The following is a 23,204-nucleotide window of genomic DNA, read 5'->3' on the forward strand; positions in this document are numbered from 1 at the left end:
CAGTGTGACGACAAACAGCTCTTCTGGAGCCACCTGCCAGCTATGTGACCCTTCATGGAGTTACGCAACTTCTTTGTATCAGTTTATTCATCTGTGCGGAGGGGGAATAATCTACATTAGGCTGTAGTGAACACTGAATTAGTCAGGACAGGTCAGCTAAGGGCAGCAAAAGCTGTATGTGGAATCAGGGACCAGGCAGGCAAAAGGAGAGAAGTGTCTGAGGTTACAACATATTCAAAATAGGACTCAGAGTTGATATATCCAAATCCCTTTTGGATAAGGAACCACATCCCAAAGAGAAAGTGGCCGGGCATGGTGACACACGCCTTTAATCCCAGCACTCAGGAGGCAGAGGTAGGAGGATCGCTGTGAGTTTGGGGCCATTCTGAGACCACATACTGAATTCCAGGTCAACCTGGGCTAGAGTGACACCCAACCTCTAAAAATGAGACAGAGAAGAATTTAGATGGGTTTTCTTATTAGCTCCATTTCCAGATGGAACCCACAAGGTAAGGCACAACCATGACATTAAGCAGGTTTATTCCAGCTATCTGCTTCCTAATTCTTCCTCAACTAATGTTAAATGCCATTAGGCCTATTATTACAGTCGCTCAGTACATACTTGTTGAATAAGTGAACCGCTCATCAAATGGCCTACTTGGATCACAGCTTTGGGCATGCCAGGACCAACCTGCTATGCTTAGTTTGGCCAGAAGAGGGCGGCTCAGAGCCAGGTATTTTAATTTGCTACTTCGCGTTCTCCTATGGATTTACACCTCCCAGTTTTGGAAAGCTAGTTCTCACAACAGTTTTTGTGCTTGGATCCACCAGCTCCTGAGAAGAGAAGGTCCCCTCCTTCTAGGTTCATGCTATCCACCGCAGAGTGGGGTGGGGTGTTGGCTAAGGGCTGGAATTCTAAGGGAAAGGCAGTTAGCTTCCAAGCTGGAGGTAGGAGGTGAGCTGAGCCCTCCAGCCTGATCTTTCTTCTCCCAGAGAAAAGGGAGCAGGGGCTTAAGCATCTGCAGTAAGACAGTCCCAAGGGAGCTGATAATCTAGAATCCCAGACACCTCTTAGGACCATGAGATGAAGAAAGGGCAGGACTAAGAGCCCTTCTCTGCTCCCCTCCCTCAACCACCCCGTTCCACCCACAAAGCGAATGCAAATCTCACCTACTCCTCAAGTCCTGACTCAGTTCCTATGAGGTCCTCCCTGGAACTCCTGAGCCAGAATAAGACCCAACCTTCCTGTCCCACGTGGCATTTTGTACCTCTTAAGGGTCCTACCACAACCTGCTTTGAATTACATGACAAATGGTATATTTCTCCTTATTTATCTTGTTAAGCGGTAAGCTTCTTGAGAGCAGTGAACAGATCCCTAGTTATCCCTCAAGATGTGTCTGACACTTGCCCTGTCCACCCCTTCACCCCCTCCTCACCCCCACAGCACAGCCCTTGCTGTCTCTCATGGTGGTCCTGCCTACACCCTGAACCCAGCAGTGCACGTGGCAGCTGCTCACACCCTACCTACCACCCAGCACTCACAGAGATTGGGGAGCGTGCAAGGACAGGAATGGACACTTGTTCCTGATTACTTTCCCAGGGAGCACATAGTAGGCTGGTTTCTCCTGGACAGCCCTTAAATCATTAATTGGCAATCAGAGAAAGGAGGCACCTGCTCTCCCAGGACCAGAGGGGGAGCTAGACAAGATGAGTGAGGTTGAGTCAGCTCAGCCCAGACATCCCAAGCCTTGACCCAGAAACTCCCCAAGATCCAAGCCACGCAAGCCACCTCCCAGGTCCCTCTGTGCAGAATGAGAGTGTTGACTTCCAACCCTTCCGATGAATGCAAGGGTCATCCGCCCCAGCTCCACACCTGCTGGCTTCTCTTCCTTGCACCTATTGTGGACAGACAACAGCCAAAACACATTGAGTCACTGAAGACCTCTTTCATCCCCATGGCACAGAACAGGAGAGCTCTGTTTACTCCGGGGGTCTTTGGTATTGGTCTTCCATGGCTGACCCCTAAGTGGGGGTTTAGGTTGCAATCAAAGGAGCTGAGGGGACGAGGAGGTCCAGGAGGCCACAGATGGTTTGCCTTCTCTGCTATCACCTGTTTGGCTGATAGCATGGGAGATCAGCCGTATGTAGATGCTTTCTCTTTCACCTGAGTGTTCCATTGTGCTTTAATTCATTTGGTCCACAAGCAGCAGCTGAGCTCATTAGTGCAGGAAGTGTCAGGAATGCCTGTAAATATGATAGAAGTCCAAATTGAGCCAGAATCGTGGGCTCCTGTCTTTAAAAAAAATTTAACATTTTATTTATTTATTTATTTGAGAGAGAAAGAGGCAGAGAGTGCGCATGCCAGGGTCTCCAGCCACTGTAAATGAACTCCAGATGCATGTGCCCTTTTGAGCAGCTGGCTTACATGGGTTCTGGAGAATCAAACCAGGGTCCTTAGGCTTCACAGGCAAACACCTTAATTAAGCCATCTCCAGCCCCTGAATAATTCTTTTTTTAATTTTTATTTTTATTTATTCATTTATTTATTTATTTTTGGTTTGTCGAGGTAGGGTCTTGCTCTAGCCCAGCCTGACCTGGAATTCACTATGTAGTCTCAAGGTGGGCTCAAACTCACAGCAATCCTCCTATCTCTGCCTCCCAAGTACTGGGATTAAAGTTGTGTGCCACCATGCCTGGCTCTTTTATTTTTAAAAATATTTTATTTTTATTTATTTAAGGGAGAGAGACAGAGAGAGAACAAAAGAGGTAGATAGAGAGAATGAGCTCTCCAGGACTTCCAGCCACTGCAAACCAAGTGCAGATGCATGTGTTATCATGTGCATCTGACTTAAGTGCATGCTAGGGAATCGAACCTGGGTCCTTGGCTTTGCAGGCAGGCACCTTAACCATTCCATCTCTCCAGCCCATCTGAACAATTCCTTATTTTGTTTTACAGTCTATTTCTTTTTCTTTTATTTTATTAGGAATGTGTGTGTGCATGTGTGTGTGCGTGCGCACGTGTGTATATTGTATTCATGTGTGTGAGTGCGTGTGCAAGCGGAGGGAGGTCAGAAGACAACTTTTGGATCAGTGCTCACCTTCCACCCTGTAAGGTCACACATTGGTATTTATTGCTCCTGTGACCAGATTAGCTGATTTGAGAGCTTCTGGGAAATTCTCTCTCTGCCTCCCTTCTCACCATAGGTGATTACAGAAGACCTCCACAGCTTCTGGCTTTTACATGAGGTCTGGGAATACAAATTTACTTGCTCAAGAGTTGAACAATGGGCTGGAGAGATGGCTTAGTGGTTAAGGTGCATGCCTGCAAAGCCTAAGGACCCAGGTTCAATTCTCCAGGTTCCACATAAGCCAGATGCACATGGTGGCACATGCCTCTGGGTTTGCAGTGGCTGGAGGCCCTGGCGTACCCATTCTCACTCTCTCTCTATCCCTCTCTGTCTCTAATAAATAAAAATAAATCATGAACATAAAAGAGTTCAATGAACAGCCAGTGTTTTATCTATCTTAGCTTTCAGGACTCCAAAACAGAAAAACCGGATGCCCTACAACACCAGCCAGTCCAGGCTCTAAAATCACCAGGAAGGAAACCTAGGATGGGACAATTACAGATTCAGAGACACAGGGATGTGATTTTTTTTTTTTTCGTGGATTAATGAAAGTCCATGAAAGCCACATCTTAAGGGATCCACTCAAAGGGTGAGTGGGCATCTCTCCAGTCCCTTCATGATCTTACTTATGAGGACATGTTGATCCAACTGGTTAACTGCCATTTGTCCTAGAGGTCTCTGCTCTGTCTTCTGGCAACATCCCCCTGACTAGCCTCCTCTCATCTGGGCTAGGGGCTCCCTACTGTTAGATATCCCAAGGGCATTCTGTTCTCAGCCCCCCACCACACACACACACTCCTCATAAGCGCTTCTCCCTCTATAAGGCTTGCTTACTTTCTCACTATAGTGAGAATTCATCTGCAAGCAGAAACTGTGTCCATTTTGTCACCACCAAGTACCCAGGATTGGTGTCTGGTGGGCTCCAGGATCTGTAGAATGAGTGTCTGGTAGAAAGACGCAGAATGGGTTCTTGTAGGTCACTCTAGACCTCAGGTCTCCCAGCACCCAGCCCTGGGCCTGCACTTAGGTTACTGAAACTTGCTTTTCAGAGTGCTAACATTTCTGGATGGGTCCCCAGAAGTGGACACAGATTGGGAGGGGGGCGGCACAGGTCCAAGGAATTGTCCCCTGGGTCTCATTCCATATTTTCAAAGATTACTCAGACGACAAAGGGAGGCTGGTAGAGAGCAGAATGCTATGCCTCCTATGGACTGTCGGATGGGAGAAGCGAAGCTGGTTCCTGTATACGGGTATCAAGGAGATGAAGAGCGCCATGGAGGCAGGGAGACACCCACAACCTCTGGTGGGGAAGGATCAAAGGGTGAGTGGGCAAACATCAGATACTACACTTGGCAATTGGGGTTCTTGTGCCTCTTGAAAATACCACTGGAGCCACTGTCCTCATGGGGGGTAGGAGGGCTGTGTGTCCAGCCTGGTTGGAGTGCAGGAAGGGTCTCCTGCCTGCTTTGCAGGCGGGGTTTCCCTCAGGGAAAGGGAGGAAGGCCTACTCAATTCTCCCCACAGGCCTGGCTTTGAATCCCAGTTCTGTGGCTTTCCTGTCAGCTGTGTGGCCCTTGGCAGAGTAATACTCTCTTTCCAGAATTAAGTTAGCAATTTGGCCTTTCTCCCCACTTAGAGAGAGAAGAAAAGCTTGGGCGGGGGAGAGGGGGCGGCGAGATCTCTAATGGGGATTCCTGACCTAGCTTCTAGGTCTCAAAAACAGAAACAATCCCAATGGATGCCCTGCCCTACCAACCAGTCCTCCTGGCTCTAAAATCACCAGGAAGAAAATCTGGAGTGGGACAATTACACATTCAGAGTCCTGAAGATGTGATTTTAATGTATATATAGACAGAGAGATTTTTTTTCCCTGGATTAATGAAAGTCCACGAATGCCACATCTTTTGGGATCCACTCAACCCTACACACTCTCTTTGAGAAAGGGGTGAGGACTTTCCAGGACGATTGGAATTCTAGGATCCAATGAAGTTGGATCTAACCCAAGAACAGTGAACTCAGACCCCGGGAGCAGCTCTCTCAACAGCTCTTGGCTAGAGTTGGCCAACATCCCATTCCATGCCTTCCTTCACTTTCTCCTTTATGGACTTAAAAATGTGGTCAAACGACTTTACCGACTTTGGCTTGGAGGAAGCAAATTACTGAATATGAAGAAATACTCCGGTGACCTCTAGTGCCCCCGGATTGTCCCTGGCCAGCTGCGAACACGGCCTAATAGAACAGGTGGCTCTGAGTATCCGCCACTCCGAGGCATGAGCAGACCAGCAGGCCCTTAAAAGTAGGGTTCTGGACTTCAATAAAAGTTTGGGGCCAAGCAGCCTCCACCCGCGTTCCCTAGCTCCCTCTCTCCCGGCATTCTGGTCCCTCCGGGGCCCCGGTGGGCGGAGCTCTATTCACACCTTCCCCACCCCCCGCCACGCGGGGGAGGAGGCGGGGCAGCGCGGGTGAGCCAATGCCGGCGGCCCTGGTCACGGGCCGGGGGCGAGCGGGCCAATGGGAGCCGTGTGGGCGTGGCCAGGGCCGCGCGAGCGTTCTTAACCTCTGGGAATGCGGCGCTTTACCGCGCGTTCGGGTGCGGCCGTGACTCTCCGGCGCGATCCGGGACGCGTGCCCCGGGCTCCGGCTCTGCACCGCAGCCCGCCGAGACCATCCTGGGCGCCATGGAGTCGGTGACTTTCCCCCGGCGCCCGGGCCCGGCTCCCTCGGCCTCCTGGCTGACTGCGGAGCGCGCCCGGCCGCTGGCCGACGGGCTCATCAAGTCCCCCAAGCCCCTGATGAAGAAGCAGGCGGTGAAGCGACATCGCCACAAGCACAACCTGCGGCACCGCTACGAGTTCCTGGAAACCCTGGGCAAGGGCACCTACGGGAAGGTGAAGAAGGCGCGCGAGAGCTCGGGGCGCCTGGTGAGTGAGTGCCAGGGGCCGGGGCCGGTCCGTGCCTGCGCGCTGTTGGTACCTCCCTCCTTCCAGGCGGCGCGTAGCGGGGTAGGATGGGGATGGGCACCATGCTACTGTCCCTTGAGAAGATGGGGTGCACGTTGAACTTTACTTGGAGCCAGAGACTTCGCCAGAATAGAAGGGAAAGAGGAAGTAGAAGACACCACATCGCAGGCAGAGGTTTAGTAAATAGGTGTGTGGTTGAGTAAATGGATGTCAACTCTTGACACGTAGGTCCTCTCCAGCCTCAAGACTGAATTCAGAATTTCTTTAAGGTGTTTTTTTTTTTTTTAATTTTATTTTGGGAGACAGCAAGTGGGGTTCTGGTGGCAGGTGCTTTGGGCTTCAAGATACCTTTGCTCGTGGGGCCTTTAGGGGAACTTGTTCTGTTGACTTAATGAGTGCGTAGTAGTCATGGTAATCTGAGTTTGAGCAGGTTCCTTTTATCACTGTATTCTCAGTTTCCTCTTCTGCAAAAATGAAGAAAACACAAACTGCCTCAAACTGTCAGGAGAGTGGCTGGAATCCACATGTGAACTTAAATTGGTCTTGATGTCTAACTCTCGTGGCGAGAATTCATACTCGTTTCTAGAAAGGCCACCCCAGAAAGGATGGCAGAGTTGCCAAGTTAGACAACAGTGCTTCTCACACTCCAGTTCAGTGTGCATGGGCATTATTAGCTGGGTGCTTGTTTAAAATGCTTATTCCCTGGTTCCACACACAAGACAGTTTATTCTGAAAGTCTCTATTTCACAGGTTTTGTTTGTTTGTTTTTTGGTTTTTTGAGGTAGGGTTTTTGCTTTAGCTCAGGCTGACCTGGAATTCTCTATGTAGTCTCAGGGTGGCCTCGAACTCACTGTGATCCTCCTACCTCTGCCTACCAAGTGCTGGGATTAAAGGCGTGCGCCACTACGCCCGGTTATTTCACGTTGTTAACAAGCCCTTTAGAGCAGCTGGTGGCTTAGGAATTACATTTTGCCAAAATCCCGCGCATGCTTACTGATAGAGGTAGGGTTGTGTGTGTCTCCGTAGTTTGCCCTATTGACTGTGGCAGCGGTTCCCTCCCCAAATTGTGTTTGCTTTTGCAGCCAGTAGCTGGTTTGAAATGCGAGAAGTCATTTGATTGGTGAAGGAGAGTGGATGTTGGAGAAAGCGTTGGTTTATGGCCCCATCAATAGAACCAAGTATGTTTTTTCTGGCGAGTGCCTGGCACAGTCCCCAGTTGCCCGCTGCCAGGTTACAGCTATTGGGCAATCATGTGCTTCCTGGCTGTCCTTTCTTTCTCTTTCTTATAAGTGTGAGGGCCTGGGAAGCTCCAGGTTTGAGACTCTTGGGCCCAGGCCTTGTCAGGGGGTTTAGCTGGAAAGTAGTTGCTAGTGGCTTGTGTGTCCTGTGTCTCTTTGTTGGGAAGAGGACTGGGTCTAATGGGCTGGGATGGCTCTGAAACAGAAAGTAAGATCGAAGTTCAAAAACCCATCAGGCTCTTGGCTGAGGTCATTGTGGGGTCAGAGAGACTCTGTGCGTGTCTCTGTCTGGGAGGAGGGTGAGCAGAGATCTCTCTTGATTTCAGAGTGAAGTAAATCAGATCTTAGTTTGCAAACCTCAGTGGCTCTAGGCAGAGATGCCAACTCTTCTTACACTAGAACAGAGAATTCAGAAGGAACTCCCTGGCCTTAGGTATCTTGCTGTGTGTAAGGAACCAAGATTAGTAGGTGGGAGGCCTGCTCTGAACCCCCGAGGCTGTTGCTGGGAGCTTGCTCAGGGCCCTCTCTGTTTTGGAGAGCAGTTCTCTGCTGTATTGAGGTGTCTCAATTCTCAAGCCTTGCCCTCTTCCCAACCCACTAATTCCTGCATCTTCACTGTCCTTCCTGAAGACAGACCTCCTGCCTCCATGTATTTTAGTGGGGGAGAGGGACAAGGAGCTGCCCAGACCTCCCAGATGAACTGCGATCCACTCAATTCATAGGAAAGCCTGCTGGGTGACTTTCACCTGGCACACTTTTCTCTCCCAACCTGCCGAGATGGTTACACAGGGGCCTGATGGGATTATCTGCTGGGAGGGGCAGGTGGGTGCAACAAATGACTGTTCCAGGAGGACATGAGAGGAAAAACAAATATTTGCTCTGGATCTTGGACACATTCCTGGTATCCAAATGATATTTCCTTCTGTGACTCTCAACTCCCTTGGCCACCCTCTCCCTGTAAATAGAGAAGCACATGTTGGGTCTCAGAGATAGTGGCGCCCCCCCCCCCCAAAGCCCTTGGTTTATTCTGCAAGAAGCCTCACCTCCAAGGAGTGTCTTGAGGCGCAGGAAGAGAGTCCAGATGAATGCTGCTCTTAGAGCGAGGGTGTTTCTGGTTCTTCTTGTACTTTTTAAATTGTCTAGTGGGCTTTCCGTGCTGAAAGTGACCAAGATGACCTGGTTCGTTCTTGGGCAGATGGGAGAAGTGAGGCACAGACAGGGGAAGTGACTGGTTAATGGCTGGCCTGCAGCACAAGCTCCAGACTTACTCACCATAGGCCGGGGGATGACCAAGTGCTGAGTCTTGGTCTAGAAGTTGAGATGAGCCTGGGCTTGCCTTAGTGTGCTCTGTCATCCCAACAGCCAGCTCTCGCTGCCTTCAGCCCTCCAGCAGTGCTTAGAGTAGGAAAAATCATTGGGAATCCCCCCTCAACTATGTTGAGAGATCCTGAATGAGAGAACTACACCATATTCCTGGACTTTAAGCCTCATCAAAGAGGCTACCTACCCTGTGGGTCAAGACGGCAAGTGTTCAAATTGTGGTTCCCATTGCCACCAGCTATGTGACCTCTTTGTTTCTTAGTCTTCTCATCTTTTAAGTGGGAATTATAATAATTCCTACATCATCATTTGTAAAGCAGGGTTTGTAATAATTCCTGTGTCATAAATTTCTCTTAGGATTAAATAAGATAAAAATCTGTAAAATACTTAGCACAGTATATAATACACACCATGTTATTTTCCTAGCAAGGGTTGCTTTGAGCAAGTTTTGCCTTCCTTTTTCTGGGAACCCCTCTATCTTGGGCCTGTCCTGTCACAAAGAGAGCGAGAGAGGGAGAGAATAGATTGTTCTCAGCCTTCTTTGAGTTGAACCACTGTGGTCTCTTGCTTTGTTTGAAGCCCTCATCTCTCATTCAAGCTGACTTCAGAGAAGGGCTCCTGCTGGCCAGCTGCCAAAGGCTTGTTGGGCAGGATGCTGCCCTCCCAGCTCCTCCTGCACCTGCCTGCTCAGCAGCACGGAGGGAGGCTGCAGGCAGCTCTTGTCCTTGGGCTCCAGCCAAACCGCACAATAGGGCTGGGCAGGGAAGCTCCTTGCCCAGTAACCTGGCAGAGTGGGCTACAGGGAGTGGACATAGAAGAGGTGGCATTGTCTAGGACTCTGGGGAGGGGGAGATGGCTCAGGCTCCCCGTTCAGCCCATTCCCATCTCCTGTGTGGTTCTTGGTGAGGTGGTAAGCCCCCCTTTCTGGCCCCCAGCTCTACTGTGCTCAGCCAGAGCAGCCTAACCCAACCTCTCCTGCGTTATCTAAGTGGGGCATCCTCCAGCTCCTTGCCCGCTTCCCAGGCAGCAGCCATTCCTTGAAAGGCCGAGCGGAGTCAAGGGTCTTAGCTTCACTCTAGGCTGTGGCTGTGACCAGAGATACCCAGCTGGTACCTTCTCTCCCAGCACCTGGAGCCAGCAGCTCTGGATCTTCCTCCTCCTCTTCTAAGACCTTCCTACTGCCCTCTCTCAAACGCAGTTCATTCCTGATCAGAGCTCTGAAAGGGAGAAAGTCGGTATTTGCCTATAGATCCCCATCACCGCTTCCCCAGGGTGTTGGCAAAGGAGTGGGCATGTTTATACATCTGTAAGTGGGATGGGGCGGCATACACAGCCTGGCCCAGGGCAAGAGTTGGGGCATTCCTTTCCCCAGGAATGGCAGGAAGGGCTGGATACTTCCAAGGAACTTTGGTCTTCTGAGATGCTAGCTTCTCCCTCCATCTTGATCCTGTGTTGTACATTGAAGAGTCACGGAGGAGTCCGCGCACCTTCCTAAACCTTGGTGTTGCTGCTTACAGAACACTTTAGGGAGCCAGCCTTGCTGCCTTTTTAGCGGACAGAGCTTCACGGACAAGAAAATCGCTAAGATGGTTTCCACAGGTATTATGCTGTAGCAGTTCACATGGTCGTCACCTTGTGGCCTTCCAGCAGTCCTTGGCTGGTACCTTCCTGGCACAGTAGTGACATGTAAATGCTGGAGTGTGGAAAGGAGCTCGGAGATCCCTGTTAATGCCCAGAATGCTCTTGTTACCCCTCTCTAGCCCACCACTCTTGATTGAAACTTCACCCATCCTTCCAGATCTGAGACAGTTTCCTCCCAGGGATGATGCCCCGGCTCCTGTGTGCAATGAAAGCTCTCGCCAGTGCTTTTGGACTTCTCAGAAGCGGGGACCGTAGATGCTCCATTACCACATTGAGGAATGGGAACCTTCTACTCAACTGGGTACCTAGACATAGAAACTATCCAGTTTTTGTCCAAGTCCCCAGTGCCTTGCATAGTACCAGGTATTGAGATGTTTGGAGAATCGGTGTGCTTTGATTGTTCAGATAAGGAAGTTAAAACTTGACAACCCAGTTTACACGATCATCCCAGTGACTTGCCTTGAGTTGCACAGCTTGAGAAGGATAGATGTGGGTCAGCCACCCGTGCACCTCAGGCTCACGCCCCTGGCCAGACAGTCACCTTCACAGTGTCATCGCTGGACTCGTTTTCCTTCGAGTACTGCAGTGGTCAACAGTGGTCATATAATAGATTGATTAAACTTGGGTAATTTGTAGAGTAAAAAAGGCCAGTATTTGTTGTATCAGCACAAATCAGGACTGTCCCCTGGCATACGGGCTTCCTCCCTCTGGGCACTGATACACATTTAAATACCTCTCTTCCTTGGCTTGTCAGCTTACTTTTATCCTACTTCTTCTAGGACCTAATTGCAGGTGATAGGAACAAAGGTCCCTAGAAATTAGTTCTCATAACTGAGACAACTCCACCTAAGCCTGGGAAGACAAAGGAAAAAAGTCTATCAGGGTGCTGGTTCCTGTAGGGAAAGATCACCCAGGGGCTTCGCTATTGAATATCTGTGATGTTTGCGGACTAGTAAACAGGTGTCAGTGGCAGCTAACCTTGAGAGACCAGCTGGCAGACATGAGAAGCCTCTCCTATGGGGCTGGGAGGATTTGGAAACTGGCCTGGTCCCATCAAGGGAGTGATACACATCACTTTTCTTGTCTGTCACCTTCTTGGAGACTGATGGAAACCTGATGACAGTTATGTTTCCTTCCTGGGAAGTGCCAGACACTGCAGCGATCTCCAAGGACCTAATGTCAGTAGCTGGGGGCTCCTTGGCCCACCCTACATCCCAGTTCAAAACCTTGTCTTGGAGAAAATGAAACCCATGAGGGAAGACTGTCAGATTTTTGGGGTTAAAGCAGTAGATTTGGGGGTTTTAATTGTATGTCCTTAAGCCAGGCCAGAGACTGAGCACCCCGTTTTTTGGGGGGGAACGTTTCTTCTAGACCTTGCTACATTTAGTTGTCTAGCTAGTGGTGTGTGTTTACATGAGTGTTTTACTATGTATTAGCATACATGTTTTATAAACCTGTCTCTCAAGAGAGCTCACAGAGACTTAAAAGAAAGGCCATACAATCTCCTCTTCAGAGAGGGGCAGGGTATGGAGAGGGGTCTGCGGGAATTTACACTGGGAGCCTCCTCTTCGCTAAAAGCTAGAAGAGAATTCAAATCCCCTTTCTTTGTCTGCAACCAACTGCCCCATTCCAAGCTTAGGGTTTTTTTTTGTTTTGTTTTGTTTTTTTTTTCCTGGCTGGCTCTTTGGAGTCTCTTTGGGTTAGAGAATGTCAAGCAGCCATCTCTGCACCTGCAGTTTGGCCTTTCCTAGCCTCTCAGGGAGAAGGTTCCATGGCGACGGTCTCCTGCCTGCCATTGTCCTCAGTGCCCTGCTCAGGGAGGGCCGAGGGGGCCTTCCCACTTAGGGTGATGCAGCTTCTGGGCAGGATGGGGCCTAGGCCACGCCATCCCTGGCCCGTTGCCGGGGTGACCTGGCTGCCTGCATTGTGAGCAGCTCCTCTGAAGGGATTAGAGCCGTTCCGCATTCTTGTCCGATGGGGAGCACAGGACGCTGGGCCTTCTGTTCTGTCCTTCAAGCGGAAGCCATTGTCTGCCTGGAGCCTGTGAAAGGGTGGATTAGAGGCCCCGCCTCTGGAGCAGGAGTTTCCTTTCTGCCTCCCTTTGAATCTGGAGGAGAGGCCAGCCCCCTTGGGAAATTGAATGAGGAGCTATTTACCTCAGCCGGGGCCTTCAGATTTCTCATCACTTGTCTATCTCCCACGGAGAGGAAGTCTTGTGTTTACCATTCCATTCCAGTCCTTAGATAGGACTTGCCAGGAACCAAGTGGCCTGGGACACCCAACCCCCACCCAGCCTCTGAGGACCATGCCATCTGTACATGAGACTCAGAGCAGGAAAGCCCCTTGGACAGCTCAGTCTATTTTTTTTTTTTTCACCGAAAGGGAAACTGAGGGAGGTTCTGAGAGGGACTTCCCATAGCCATAGGGACAGAACCCAGGCCTTCTGGGTCCCTAGGTAGCATGGGTCCATAAGCTTTCACATCCGTCACTGTGGCTGTACACTGTCTGATAGTCACTACTAAGGGAGATGGAGCAGAGACTGGGCTCCTCTCTCAGGTGAGCTTAACCCTCAGCTCCTCCATTGCCTCCTGCCTCACTGCACCCTCCCTGAGCCTGTCCTATGCCAGTCTGAGGGATTTACCTTAGATGGTATTTTCTAACTCTGTAGACTGAGATAGTGATTTATTTTGTTTGCTTGGATCGAAGAAACTGCACTTCAGAGCTTTTTTACATATATAAGTACTCTTTAACAATTTTTTTATTCATTTATTTGAGAGAGAGAATGAATGAATGAATGAACAGGGCATCCAGCCGCTGCAAACAAACTCCAGACGCATGTGCCACCTTGTGCACCTGGCTTATGTGGGTCCTGGGGGATCGAACCTGGGTCCTTTGGCTTTGCAGGCAAGCGCTTTAACCGCTAAGCCATCTCTCCAGCCCAGTACTTTTTTTTTTTTTATTGTGGTAAAATATATATATAGTGTTAAATTTACCATTTTAACTACTACTTTTTAATTTAATTTTTTATTTATTTATTTGCAAGGAAAGAGAGAGAATTGGCATGCCGGGGCCTCTTGCCACTGCAAATGAACTCGATGCATGAACTAGTATGCATCTGGCTTTACTTGGGTACTAGGGAATCAAACCCAGGATTTCAGGCTTCGCAAGCAAGCTCCTTTAGCTGTTGAACTATCTCTTTAGTCCCTGTTTTTAATTTTTTTTTTTTTTAGACAGAGGAGAGAGACAATTTCCCCACCAGGGCCTCAGCCACTGCAGTTGAACACCAGGCACTTGCTCCACCTAGTGGGCATGTGCAACCTTGCACTTGCCTCACCTTTGGGTGTCTGACTAACATGGGATCTGGAGAGTAGAACATGGGTCCTCAGGCTTCCCAGGCAAGTGCCTTAACTGCTAAGCCATCTCTCCAGTCCCCTGTTTTTAATTTATTTATTTGCACATGAGTGTGCCAGCGTCTCATGCTACTAAAAATGAATGCCTGTTTAGCTTTACATGGGTGGCTGGGGATTTGAACCTGGGCCAGCAGGCTTTGCAAGCAAGCCCCTTAACCATTGAGCCATCTCCTCAGCCACATTAACTACTTGTTAATTCCTTAGCATATTGAGTACGTTGAACTTTTTTTATCATCTCAAATAAAAGCACGATAGCATTCTAGCATTCAGTAACACCTTCCCCAATTCCACTCTTTTTAGTCCCATAACCCCTGGTAACTGTTGTTCTACTTTCTGCCTATTTATTTGCTGTTTTAATACCTCATGAAATGGATCATAATCTCTTGTCTTTCTGTAACTGACATTTCACTGAGCATATTTTCAAAGTTAGCCATTTTGTAGTCTTAGGATTCCATTCCTTGTTATGACAGAATAATATTCCATTGCATAAGCATATCACATCCTACTTATCCATTTCATATGTTGATGGACATTTGGAGTATTTCCACTTTTTGGCTACAGACTGGTTGTTTAAAGCAAGTTAGAACACCGGGGCAGAAAAAGGACTAAATTCAGAGTCAGATGGCCAGTGAATGACTGACTTTGGCAAAGCACTTAGTGTCTCTGGGGCACAGTTTCTTGGTTGTTGTGTGGACCAGTTCATTGATTAACGCTCTAAATTGCTGTCAGTGCCTAATGTGTGCCGGGCCCCACACCTGGCATCAAGGATCAACGGTAAGAAAACAGTCCAGGCCCTTGTCCTTGGAAAGCTCTGTGCCTACGGGGTTTGTAAATCCAAGCAGCGACCCGTGCAGTTCATGGCTTTCCCCGTTCACCTGTAGACTCTGAAAATGAGGCCACCTGTCTGTGCCTTCCTGCTATGTGGAGTGCACCAGACACAGGTGAGAACCTTTTCTATAGAAAATGCTGTCCAGCTCCCTGCCACCTGTCCTGGCTTCTCCCGGGGCACTCTCTGTGGCCTGTGTTGCAATTGCAGGGAGAGTCCCAGAGCCACAGCACCCAGCATCCTCCAGGCTGCCTCTCCCTACACTGGCAGACCTTTCTCCTCAGCCTCCTGCCTTCTCTGTTCCCAGGTGGCCATCAAGTCAATCCGGAAAGACAAAATCAAAGACGAGCAGGATCTGCTGCACATACGGAGGGAGATTGAGATCATGTCGTCACTAAACCACCCCCACATCATTGCCATCCATGAAGGTACAGTGATGGGGCGTTTGGAGTTAGGATCTGTGTGCATGGAGGGAGGGAGAGGAGGAGGAGGAGGAAGCACAACAAACCGCCAGCCCAAGGAAGCAGAAATGAGCCAGGGGTGGTAGCACATGCCTATAATCCCAATGCTGGGAGGCTGGGATAGAAGGATTGTGAATTTGAAGCTAGCCTAGGCTGCATAGCAAGACCCTGTCTCTAAATAAGTAAACAAATGCATAAGCAAATGAAGCCCTTTGAAAAAAAGTCAAAAATGACAAGCTTTAGAGTTGGGCAAAAGCTGGATCTGAAACCCAGCTAACACAGGGCAAGTCATGAATAGAGTCTCTGGGCTGTTGTTTCTCCTTATGAAATGGGAAAGTCCCACCGCCGTCAGAGGTGCTTACAGAAATCCAGCAGGATAGTGTCGTGGAGTGCTCGGCCTCGGACGGCTTGCAGGCCTTGAGGCAGTACTGGGATGGCACCCAGAGCTTTACACGTGCCAGGTACATGCCGTACCATTGAACTGCACCCCCGCCCCAAACTGCAGGATTGTTTCCTGGCTTGAGCACTGCCTCGCAGCCCCATGAGACCTTCAGCATCCCAGGAAAGACTAACGTGTAGAGAGACTTGCACCTGTCTCAGGTGTGTGGGTTGTGTTCATCCAGCATCTGAAGTCATCCTGTGCCCCAAATCACTCCCGCCATAGGCCGGCTCTGCCTCTCTTGTCTTTCTTGGCCTCCTCTCCTCCTGCGTCAACTGGCTTCATTATTCCAGCTTCCCGCCTCCCTGTGACCCAGACAACAAAGCGAGCAGGCGAGGGCGAGGGTGAGGGTGAGGGTGGAGGAAGGGAGAGTGCCCTCCTACATATACCTGTCTGATTCAAGCCTTTACATAACCTCAGCTAGAGGGGAGCACAGGGCCAACTCAGGCAGAAGGAGAAGGGAAATAAGCCTGTGGCTCTGCCTGTGTTTGTCCTCTGTCTGAAGATGCCTGGTGGGAGGAACAGAGATGTCTCCACCATCAGGTTCATAGGAAGATGAAGGATAGAGCTGCTGTCATGACCCTGTTGCTTGAGCCTAGGCAAGAGGCTGACAGGGCTGATTGTATCTCTGTGTACTTCCCTCAGGGAAGAGTGGGCAGGCCAAGCTGGATGATTGACAGTGTGTGTATGTATGTGCATGTGTATGTCTGTGTGTGTATACTTCACACACTGTCTCCACTTGGGTCTGGGAACTGACTGAACATCTGGGTTGTTTTCTCCTGCACCTGTTGCAAACACAGGCTATTTTATAGTCACTATGTGTCTAAAGGGCTCCCCTAAATTGATCCCATCCTGTTACAGGCTTCAAGGGTTACGGGCTGGGGGAAGACTCCAGTCCTGGGAACTGACCTTTAATCTAAATGCTACCCCTAGGGCTGGAGGGATGGCTCAGCAGGTAAGGCACTTGCCTGTAAAGCCTAAGGACCCAGGTTCAATTCCCCATTAACCATGTAAGGCAGATACACATGGTGGTGCAGGCATCTGGAGTTCATTTGCAGTGGCTAGAGGCCTTGGTGTGCCCACTCTCTCTCTCTCTCTCTCTCAAATTAAATATATATGTACATTCCCCTAATGTGTCATGGCTGGCCCTAGATCCCCCGGATTCATAGCACAGAGGCTGTGCAGACCCTGAGAGCCACATGACTGGGTCTTAGCCAGGCATAATCCTTCTGGCCTTGCATCCAGTGTCTGGGAGCTAAGGCTCATCTTAGCAGAAGCTTCATCCCTCAGCTCTTTCTGAGAGGCTAGACAGGAGTTCCTCTGGGGCCGGCCAAGCAAGCCAAACTCATAGGACTTGTTTAAAACTAAGATGCAATGTCAGGGACGTGCATGCTCTGACACACCCAACTGAAGGGCCAGTTTGGTAAACCAGCTAGCTGCTCCCTACCTTTCTAGAGGACTGGAGCCAGGACAGAGCGTGAGTTGGTGAGAAGGCCTCCTGCACATGGAGATGGGCCAGCCAGGGTGGGCCGACTGCCAGGAAGCCAGCCAGCCACTTAATTACCACGTATTTATGGATTGCTTCTGTGTCCGAAGCTACATGCCCGCGCCCCTGGCCTGAGTAGTCTGAATGGGAAATCAAAGATGGCAAAAGTCTTGACTATTTCCGCCATCTGTGGTCCTGTACAGTTCACCATCCACAAGGCCTTCTTGTTGACATTTGTTTTAAGTATTATACATGAGGACGCTGAATGTGAATAAAGCAGTAGTAGGTCTCTTTTCTTAGTGTTTTCTTCTATGTCAGGCACTATGCCAGCTTGCTCGGCCAGCCCCAGAGCTCTCACTGACTTCTCTCGTGTTTTTTACCCAAGGTCTGAACCAAAGAGCCAGCCTTTCACTTCCCATCAGCAGTGCCTCTGCATTCCAGAGAGTTTGCAGAATTCTGAAAGGCCTAATCTTGGCCATTGCCCTTGATCTTAACTTGCTGTTTCTGGAAGGTGCTAGGCTTTTCAGAAGCCCTGGTCCTGACCTTACTGCTGCCCTGCATCCCCAGCAGCAGACAACATTCCGTCTTGTTCTGGGCCAGGGGAGAGAGAGAGGGCCCCAGTGGGAGAGGACGTGCTAGAAAGGTCTAACATTCCCACCTTGCCTTGCCCAGTGTTTGAGAACAGCAGCAAGATTGTGATCGTCATGGAGTATGCCAGCCAGGGTGACCTGTATGACTACATCAGTGAACGAACCCGCCTGAGTGAGCGTGAGGCCCGGCATTTCTTTCGGCAGATCGTCTCTGCCCTGCACTACTGCCACCGGGTGGGTGCCCACCTGTCCCAGCATGTTCTTGAGGGGTGGTCTCCGGGGCTCAAGCTGGTTTGGACCAGAGAGAACCTCTCTGACTTGTCTGAGACCACACAGATAGACTTTTGTACAGTAAGACTAAAAACATGCTGAGATCTCTGGTTTTAGTTTCATGGCCAGGGATGGAAGGTCCTGTGATTTCCTGAACTTTGTACCATTGAGAGAGGGTCTCAGCCTGCCTGTGCTCTCTTTTTGTTCACTGTACTTTCTGAACTAGGTGTCTTGTTCCTTCCCCAGTAACCTTTCCCTGACTTGACTTCCTTCCTCTTTCAGAATGGGGTTGTCCACCGTGATCTCAAGCTAGAGAATATCCTTCTAGATGCAAATGGAAATATCAAGGTGAGTTTCCACTTGTTTTCCAGAAGCTGCCAGATAACACCCTAGCTTTTCTGTTACTGTCTGCAGCCCAGGTAGCTCTGCGTTCTCAGCGGGCCCCTGATGGAATTAGGCAAAGCGTAGTGTTCTATGCTGGTAATGATAGGGACCTTAGCCATCACCCATCCATCTAAAACCACAAGAGAAGGGTCATCCCACGAGCAAGTGGCATACCTGGGGCTAGAACCGAGGTCTCTGACTCTCAGACCATTGCTCTTTGATATGACAAGGCTGAAAAATCTAAATCTAGGGTCAGTGTTCACTTATAACCATGGTAACATCAGGGTCCAGTCCTGGTTCTCCCTGCTTGTGTGCATGCATGCTTACACACACAAGCACACACTCACAGACACAATTTAATCTACTGCTGTTAGGTAGCCCGTTCCCCATTTGCATCACTTTCTGTTTCCTGTAACTGCTGGGTTCTTGTGCTGAAGCAGTTGGAGTTGGGTCAGAAGTCAGCTGGATGTGATAAACTTGGGTCTCAGGACTGTTAAGGAAAGATAAGGGAGCTGGCCCAGGTGGTAGGCTCGCCTGGCAAGCACCTGCTAGGGTGACACTGACGCTCCTCAGAATCTTTCTGACTCAAAACAAATCCCCTGCGTGGAACATCCTGACCTATGCCCCGAGGCTCTGTGGTGCTGAGTCCATGCTCCTTATCCAGTCAGTTCCTGGAAGCATGTGGGGAAGGCGAGGGAGGCCATAGCTGGTAAACACACACACAAACTGGACAAGCACACGCTCTTCTTCGTCTGCGCCAATCATTGGCTCATTGTCGGCTCACCTAGCAACTGCTTGATAAGGCGCCAATAAAGCCATAAACGAAGGAGCCAGAGTTTTCACAAACAGCCCTCCCCGCCCTGCGCACAGAACCTTTGATGGGGTGAAGGGACAGGGATCTCCAGGCCCCTGACCTCTACCTCTAGCTGAAGACAGATGGGAAAGGGTTTCTGGGAGCAAGGGGATGGGCCTGGGAGCTCTCAGGCCCCTAGAACGAGGCAGCTCTCCTGGGATGGGCACACAGGCCTGACCTTTGCTGTACTCTCACCCGTGCCCCTTTGCCACCCAAGGCTGACCTCGGGGTGCTGCCTAGGTGTGGGCAGAGAGGTGAGCGCTTTACTGAGAAGGATGGTCCAGGCCTTGCTTGCCTCTGAGAGCCTCGGGGCCTTGTCTTTTAGGACCTCAGCTGTGGGGTGAGGACTGGGAGCCCCTTCCCTTTGCTGGAGAGGGGCTAGCAGAGAACCGCACAATCCCCCAGCCCTTGATGTGACCCACATCCATGTCTGTCTCAATCCTGCAGATTGCCGACTTCGGCCTCTCCAACCTGTACCACCAAGGCAAGTTCCTGCAGACATTCTGCGGGAGTCCCCTCTATGCCTCACCCGAGATCGTCAATGGGAAGCCCTATGTGGGCCCAGAGGTAAGGGCCTTCCTCCTCCAGCCAGCCGCACTCAGTTTCTCCTAAATTAGTCATACAGGATAGATGGGCTAGTCTCACGACTTCCTTTTTCAGAGCACAAAATTCAGGCCTCTAAAAAGCAGTGACTTGGCAAGCTTTAAGGCAGAAGTGACAAAACTGGCCTAGAACTGAAGTCTCCTGGCTCCATGTCTCATTCTTGTCCCTTGGTTCCATCATCTCCTGGCACCCAGTCCAGTCACCTCGTGCTGGCCCAAGAGGGCCTGGCCACTGCTCCTGTGTCTGTGGCCGCCCCTCCCCGGGGAGTTGACTGGCTGCCTCTTTCCCTATGAGTTCCAGACCATCTCCTGGATCCCTGCTTCATCCCCGCTTACAAGACAGAGTGAGAGTAGGCTGCCTTTAGACTTGCCAACACTGGATTCTCTAGTGTGTTCCCTTTTCTTCCTTGTGTTGGAGATGAGACAGGAAGCTGTCCAAGGAGTGTCACACAGCGTCCTTGATGAGCCTCCCTCTCTTTCTCAGGTGGACAGCTGGTCCCTGGGGGTTCTCCTGTACATCCTGGTGCATGGCACCATGCCCTTTGATGGGCAGGATCATAAGGTGCTGGTGAGGCAGATCAGCAGCGGGGCCTACCGTGAACCACCCAAGCCCTCTGGTAAGTGAGAGCTGTGATGTTCACATCCAGCATGGGGACGTTGTCATTTATTCCTGAGACAGTACGTAAACAGTAACACTAAAGAGGGCAGTGATCTGTTGTGAGTCATAGTAGATGAGAATAAGCTCTGTTGTTGGCTGTCTGATGTCTGAGGCCTCTGAGGAAGGGGATAGCTCTTATTTCCTTATAGGAAGCTTGGGCACTGCTTCCTAAGATCAGGCTTAAATCCTGTTTGCCATGGCTATGTTATTTCTTTTTTTAAAACTTTGTTTTTATTTTATTTATTTGAGAGAGAGAAAGAGAGAGATTGGGCACCCCAGGATCACTAGCAACTACAAATGAACTCCAGACACATGTGCCATTTTGTGCATCTGGCTTACATGGGTACTGGGGAACTGAACTTGGGTCCTTAGGCTTTGCAGGCAAGTGCCTTAACCACTAAGCCACCTCTCCAGCCTGGCTATGTCATTTCTCACTGCCTTTTTCCTGATCTTTAGAAAGCTGTCCTGTCATGTTGTGGTGTAGAAGGCAGGAAGAGGTAGATGAGAGCCTGGCTTTACCTCCGAGCACATCCCCATCCTCAGATGAGTTTCAGTGGCAAGAAGGAAAATGACCTTTGTTGAAGGGATTGTGAGGCAGAGGCAGTTGGCCAAGCCTGTCTGGGGAGCCAGCCTGAGCTGGGATGTATTTGGAGCCTATGGTGTGAATGTTTGAATCTGAGCCAGGAGTGAGCAGTCTCTGAGCTCAAATGGGACAAACCTGTGCCAGAGGACCTTGGGTACCTGTTCTTGTGTTTGCCACACTGAAACCCCTGCCTTTATTCTTCCAGATGCCTGTGGCCTGATCCGGTGGTTATTAATGGTGAACCCTACCCGCCGGGCCACCCTGGAGGATGTAGCCAGTCACTGGTGGGTCAACTGGGGTTACAGCACCCGTGTTGGGGAGCAGGAGACTCTGCGTGAGGGTGGGCACGTTGGCAGTGACTCTCTCCGGGCCTCCATGGCTGATTGGCTGCGACGCTCCTCCCGCCCACTCCTGGAGAACGGAGCCAAGGCGTGCAGCTTCTTCAAGCAGCACGCCCCGGGCGGTGGGAGTGCCGCTTCTGCCCTGGAGCGCCAGCATTCGCTCAAGAAGTCCCGGAAGGAGAACCACGTGGCCCAGACTCTGCAGGGGGACCCAGCTGAGGATACTTCCCCTCGGCCTGGCAAGAACAGCCTCAAGCTGCCAAAGGGTATTCTCAAGAAAAAGACCTCCACCTCCACAGCGGCGGGGGTGCAGGCGGGGGTGCACGAGGAGCCCCAGGAACTCAGCCCGCCTCCCCATGCCTTGGGGCAGCCTGTCCCTCTGCCCCCCAGGAAGGGCATCCTGAAGAAGTCTCAGCAGCGGGAGTCCGGCTACTACTCCTCTCCGGAGCCCAGCGAGTCCGGGGAACTCTTAGACACTGGTGACGTGTTTGTGACTGTGGACCCCATGGAGCAGAAGCCCCCACAAGCCTCAGGGCTGCTCCTCCACCGAAAGGGCATTCTCAAACTCAATGGCAAGTTCTCACGCACAGCCCTGGAGTGTACGGCCCCCAGCACCTTTGGCTCCCTGGACCAGCTGTCTGCCCCTCACCCTGCAGCACGGACCAGCCGGCCTTCAGGGGCCGTGAGTGAGGACAGCATCCTGTCCTCCGAGTCCTTTGACCAGCTGGACTTGCCCGATCGGCTCCCTGAGACCCCACTGAGGGGCTGTGTGTCTGTGGACAACCTCAGGGGCCTTGAGGAACCCCCCTCAGAGGGTCGTGGCAGCCGCTTGAGACGCTGGCAGCAGGACCCCCTGGGCGATAGCTGCTTTTCCCTGACAGACTGCCAGGAGGTGACAGCAGCCTATAGGCAGGCACTGGGAATCTGCTCCAAACTCAGCTGAGGGTGAGGGGCAATGCCCCAGCCTGGGGTGGATTCCGAGATGCCCCTGAGGGGAGAGCACTTCCTTCCCTGCCTCCTGGGGCCAGCTTCCCAGCCCAGAAGCCCAGAGAGCTTGCAGAGGACCCCGGCGGGGGGTGGGAGGGGTGTTGACTGGGAAAGTAAATGAATGAAGTGAATCCAGGGTTCAAGGTGTTCAGCCCTATGGAACTGGGAAGATGAGGGGAAGAGTATAGAGTTGTAAGGGGGTTGGAAAGGGCCCAGGCTGCCTCAGGCTTGTGCTCATAATGGGGCTGCAGAAATCTAAAAGAGTATTTCTTGAGAGCCTGCCTCCCTCACATCATGGGTGTTACTCTCACTGCCTTCCACGCACTCCCCTACCCAGCCGTTCTCACCGAAGTGCATCTTCTCACAAGTTGTCATCTCCACCAGCCACCTGAGCCAGAGAAAATGTGGCACCCGTGACTGTGCCTGGAGGTGAGCTAGAGGAACCTGTGCTCCCTTATTTAACCAGGACTAAGAGGAAGCAGCCCATTTCCTTCAAGGGTTCTGTCCCCTTTCCCATCTTCCAAACCCGGCCTGAGCCACCTGAAGTCAGTTGCTGCTTTATACCTGAAAGACTTTAAAAGGCTCACACTGCTGTTTGACTTCATCTCAAGGGGGTCCCGGCTCCTTTGGACCCCACCTTGGACCTCAGTCTGAACATCTGCCTCAAAGCTGCTCCTGAAGACTGGACTGTACATGAGTCTATTTCTCAGGCCAGCAGGACCCTAGAATGTGCTTTATTTATTATCTTCTCAAGTCTGTGTTTTTAAAGTTGTTGCTGTTTTCAGTAATGTGAATGCCACGTTCTGGAGAAAGGCACTATGCCATCTAAGTTTCGTGTGCAAAGGTACGTGGCAGTGGTACCTCTAATCAGGAGGGGGATCTTTTCCAAACCCGTGTGTCTCATTGCACTGTCTGGAGATGGGTCTCCAGTCTCTTCACTGTACACTCTGATGCTGTTTACTCAAGACCTTTTTCTGTGGCCAAAAAGAAGCACTCCATTAAAACCAGAATGGTGACTGGAAAACCA

At 50.8% G+C, this 23,204-nt stretch overlaps 1 protein-coding gene across 1 annotated transcript; it reads left to right on the forward strand.

The window, feature by feature from the left end:
• Positions 1 to 5,806: 5,806 nt before the first annotated feature.
• Positions 5,807 to 23,204, forward strand: Nuak2 (NUAK family kinase 2). The gene is made up of 7 exons (XM_004663547.2): positions 5,807 to 6,049; positions 14,831 to 14,951; positions 17,582 to 17,733; positions 18,052 to 18,117; positions 19,454 to 19,573; positions 20,093 to 20,225; positions 21,055 to 23,204. The coding sequence occupies exons 1-7, from the start codon at positions 5,807 to 5,809 to the stop codon at positions 22,131 to 22,133; spliced, it is 1,914 nt and encodes a 637-aa protein (XP_004663604.2). The 3' UTR covers positions 22,134 to 23,204.

This window comes from Jaculus jaculus, chromosome 1 (assembly GCF_020740685.1).
Source record: "Jaculus jaculus isolate mJacJac1 chromosome 1, mJacJac1.mat.Y.cur, whole genome shotgun sequence".
Lineage (NCBI taxonomy): Eukaryota > Metazoa > Chordata > Mammalia > Rodentia > Dipodidae > Jaculus > Jaculus jaculus.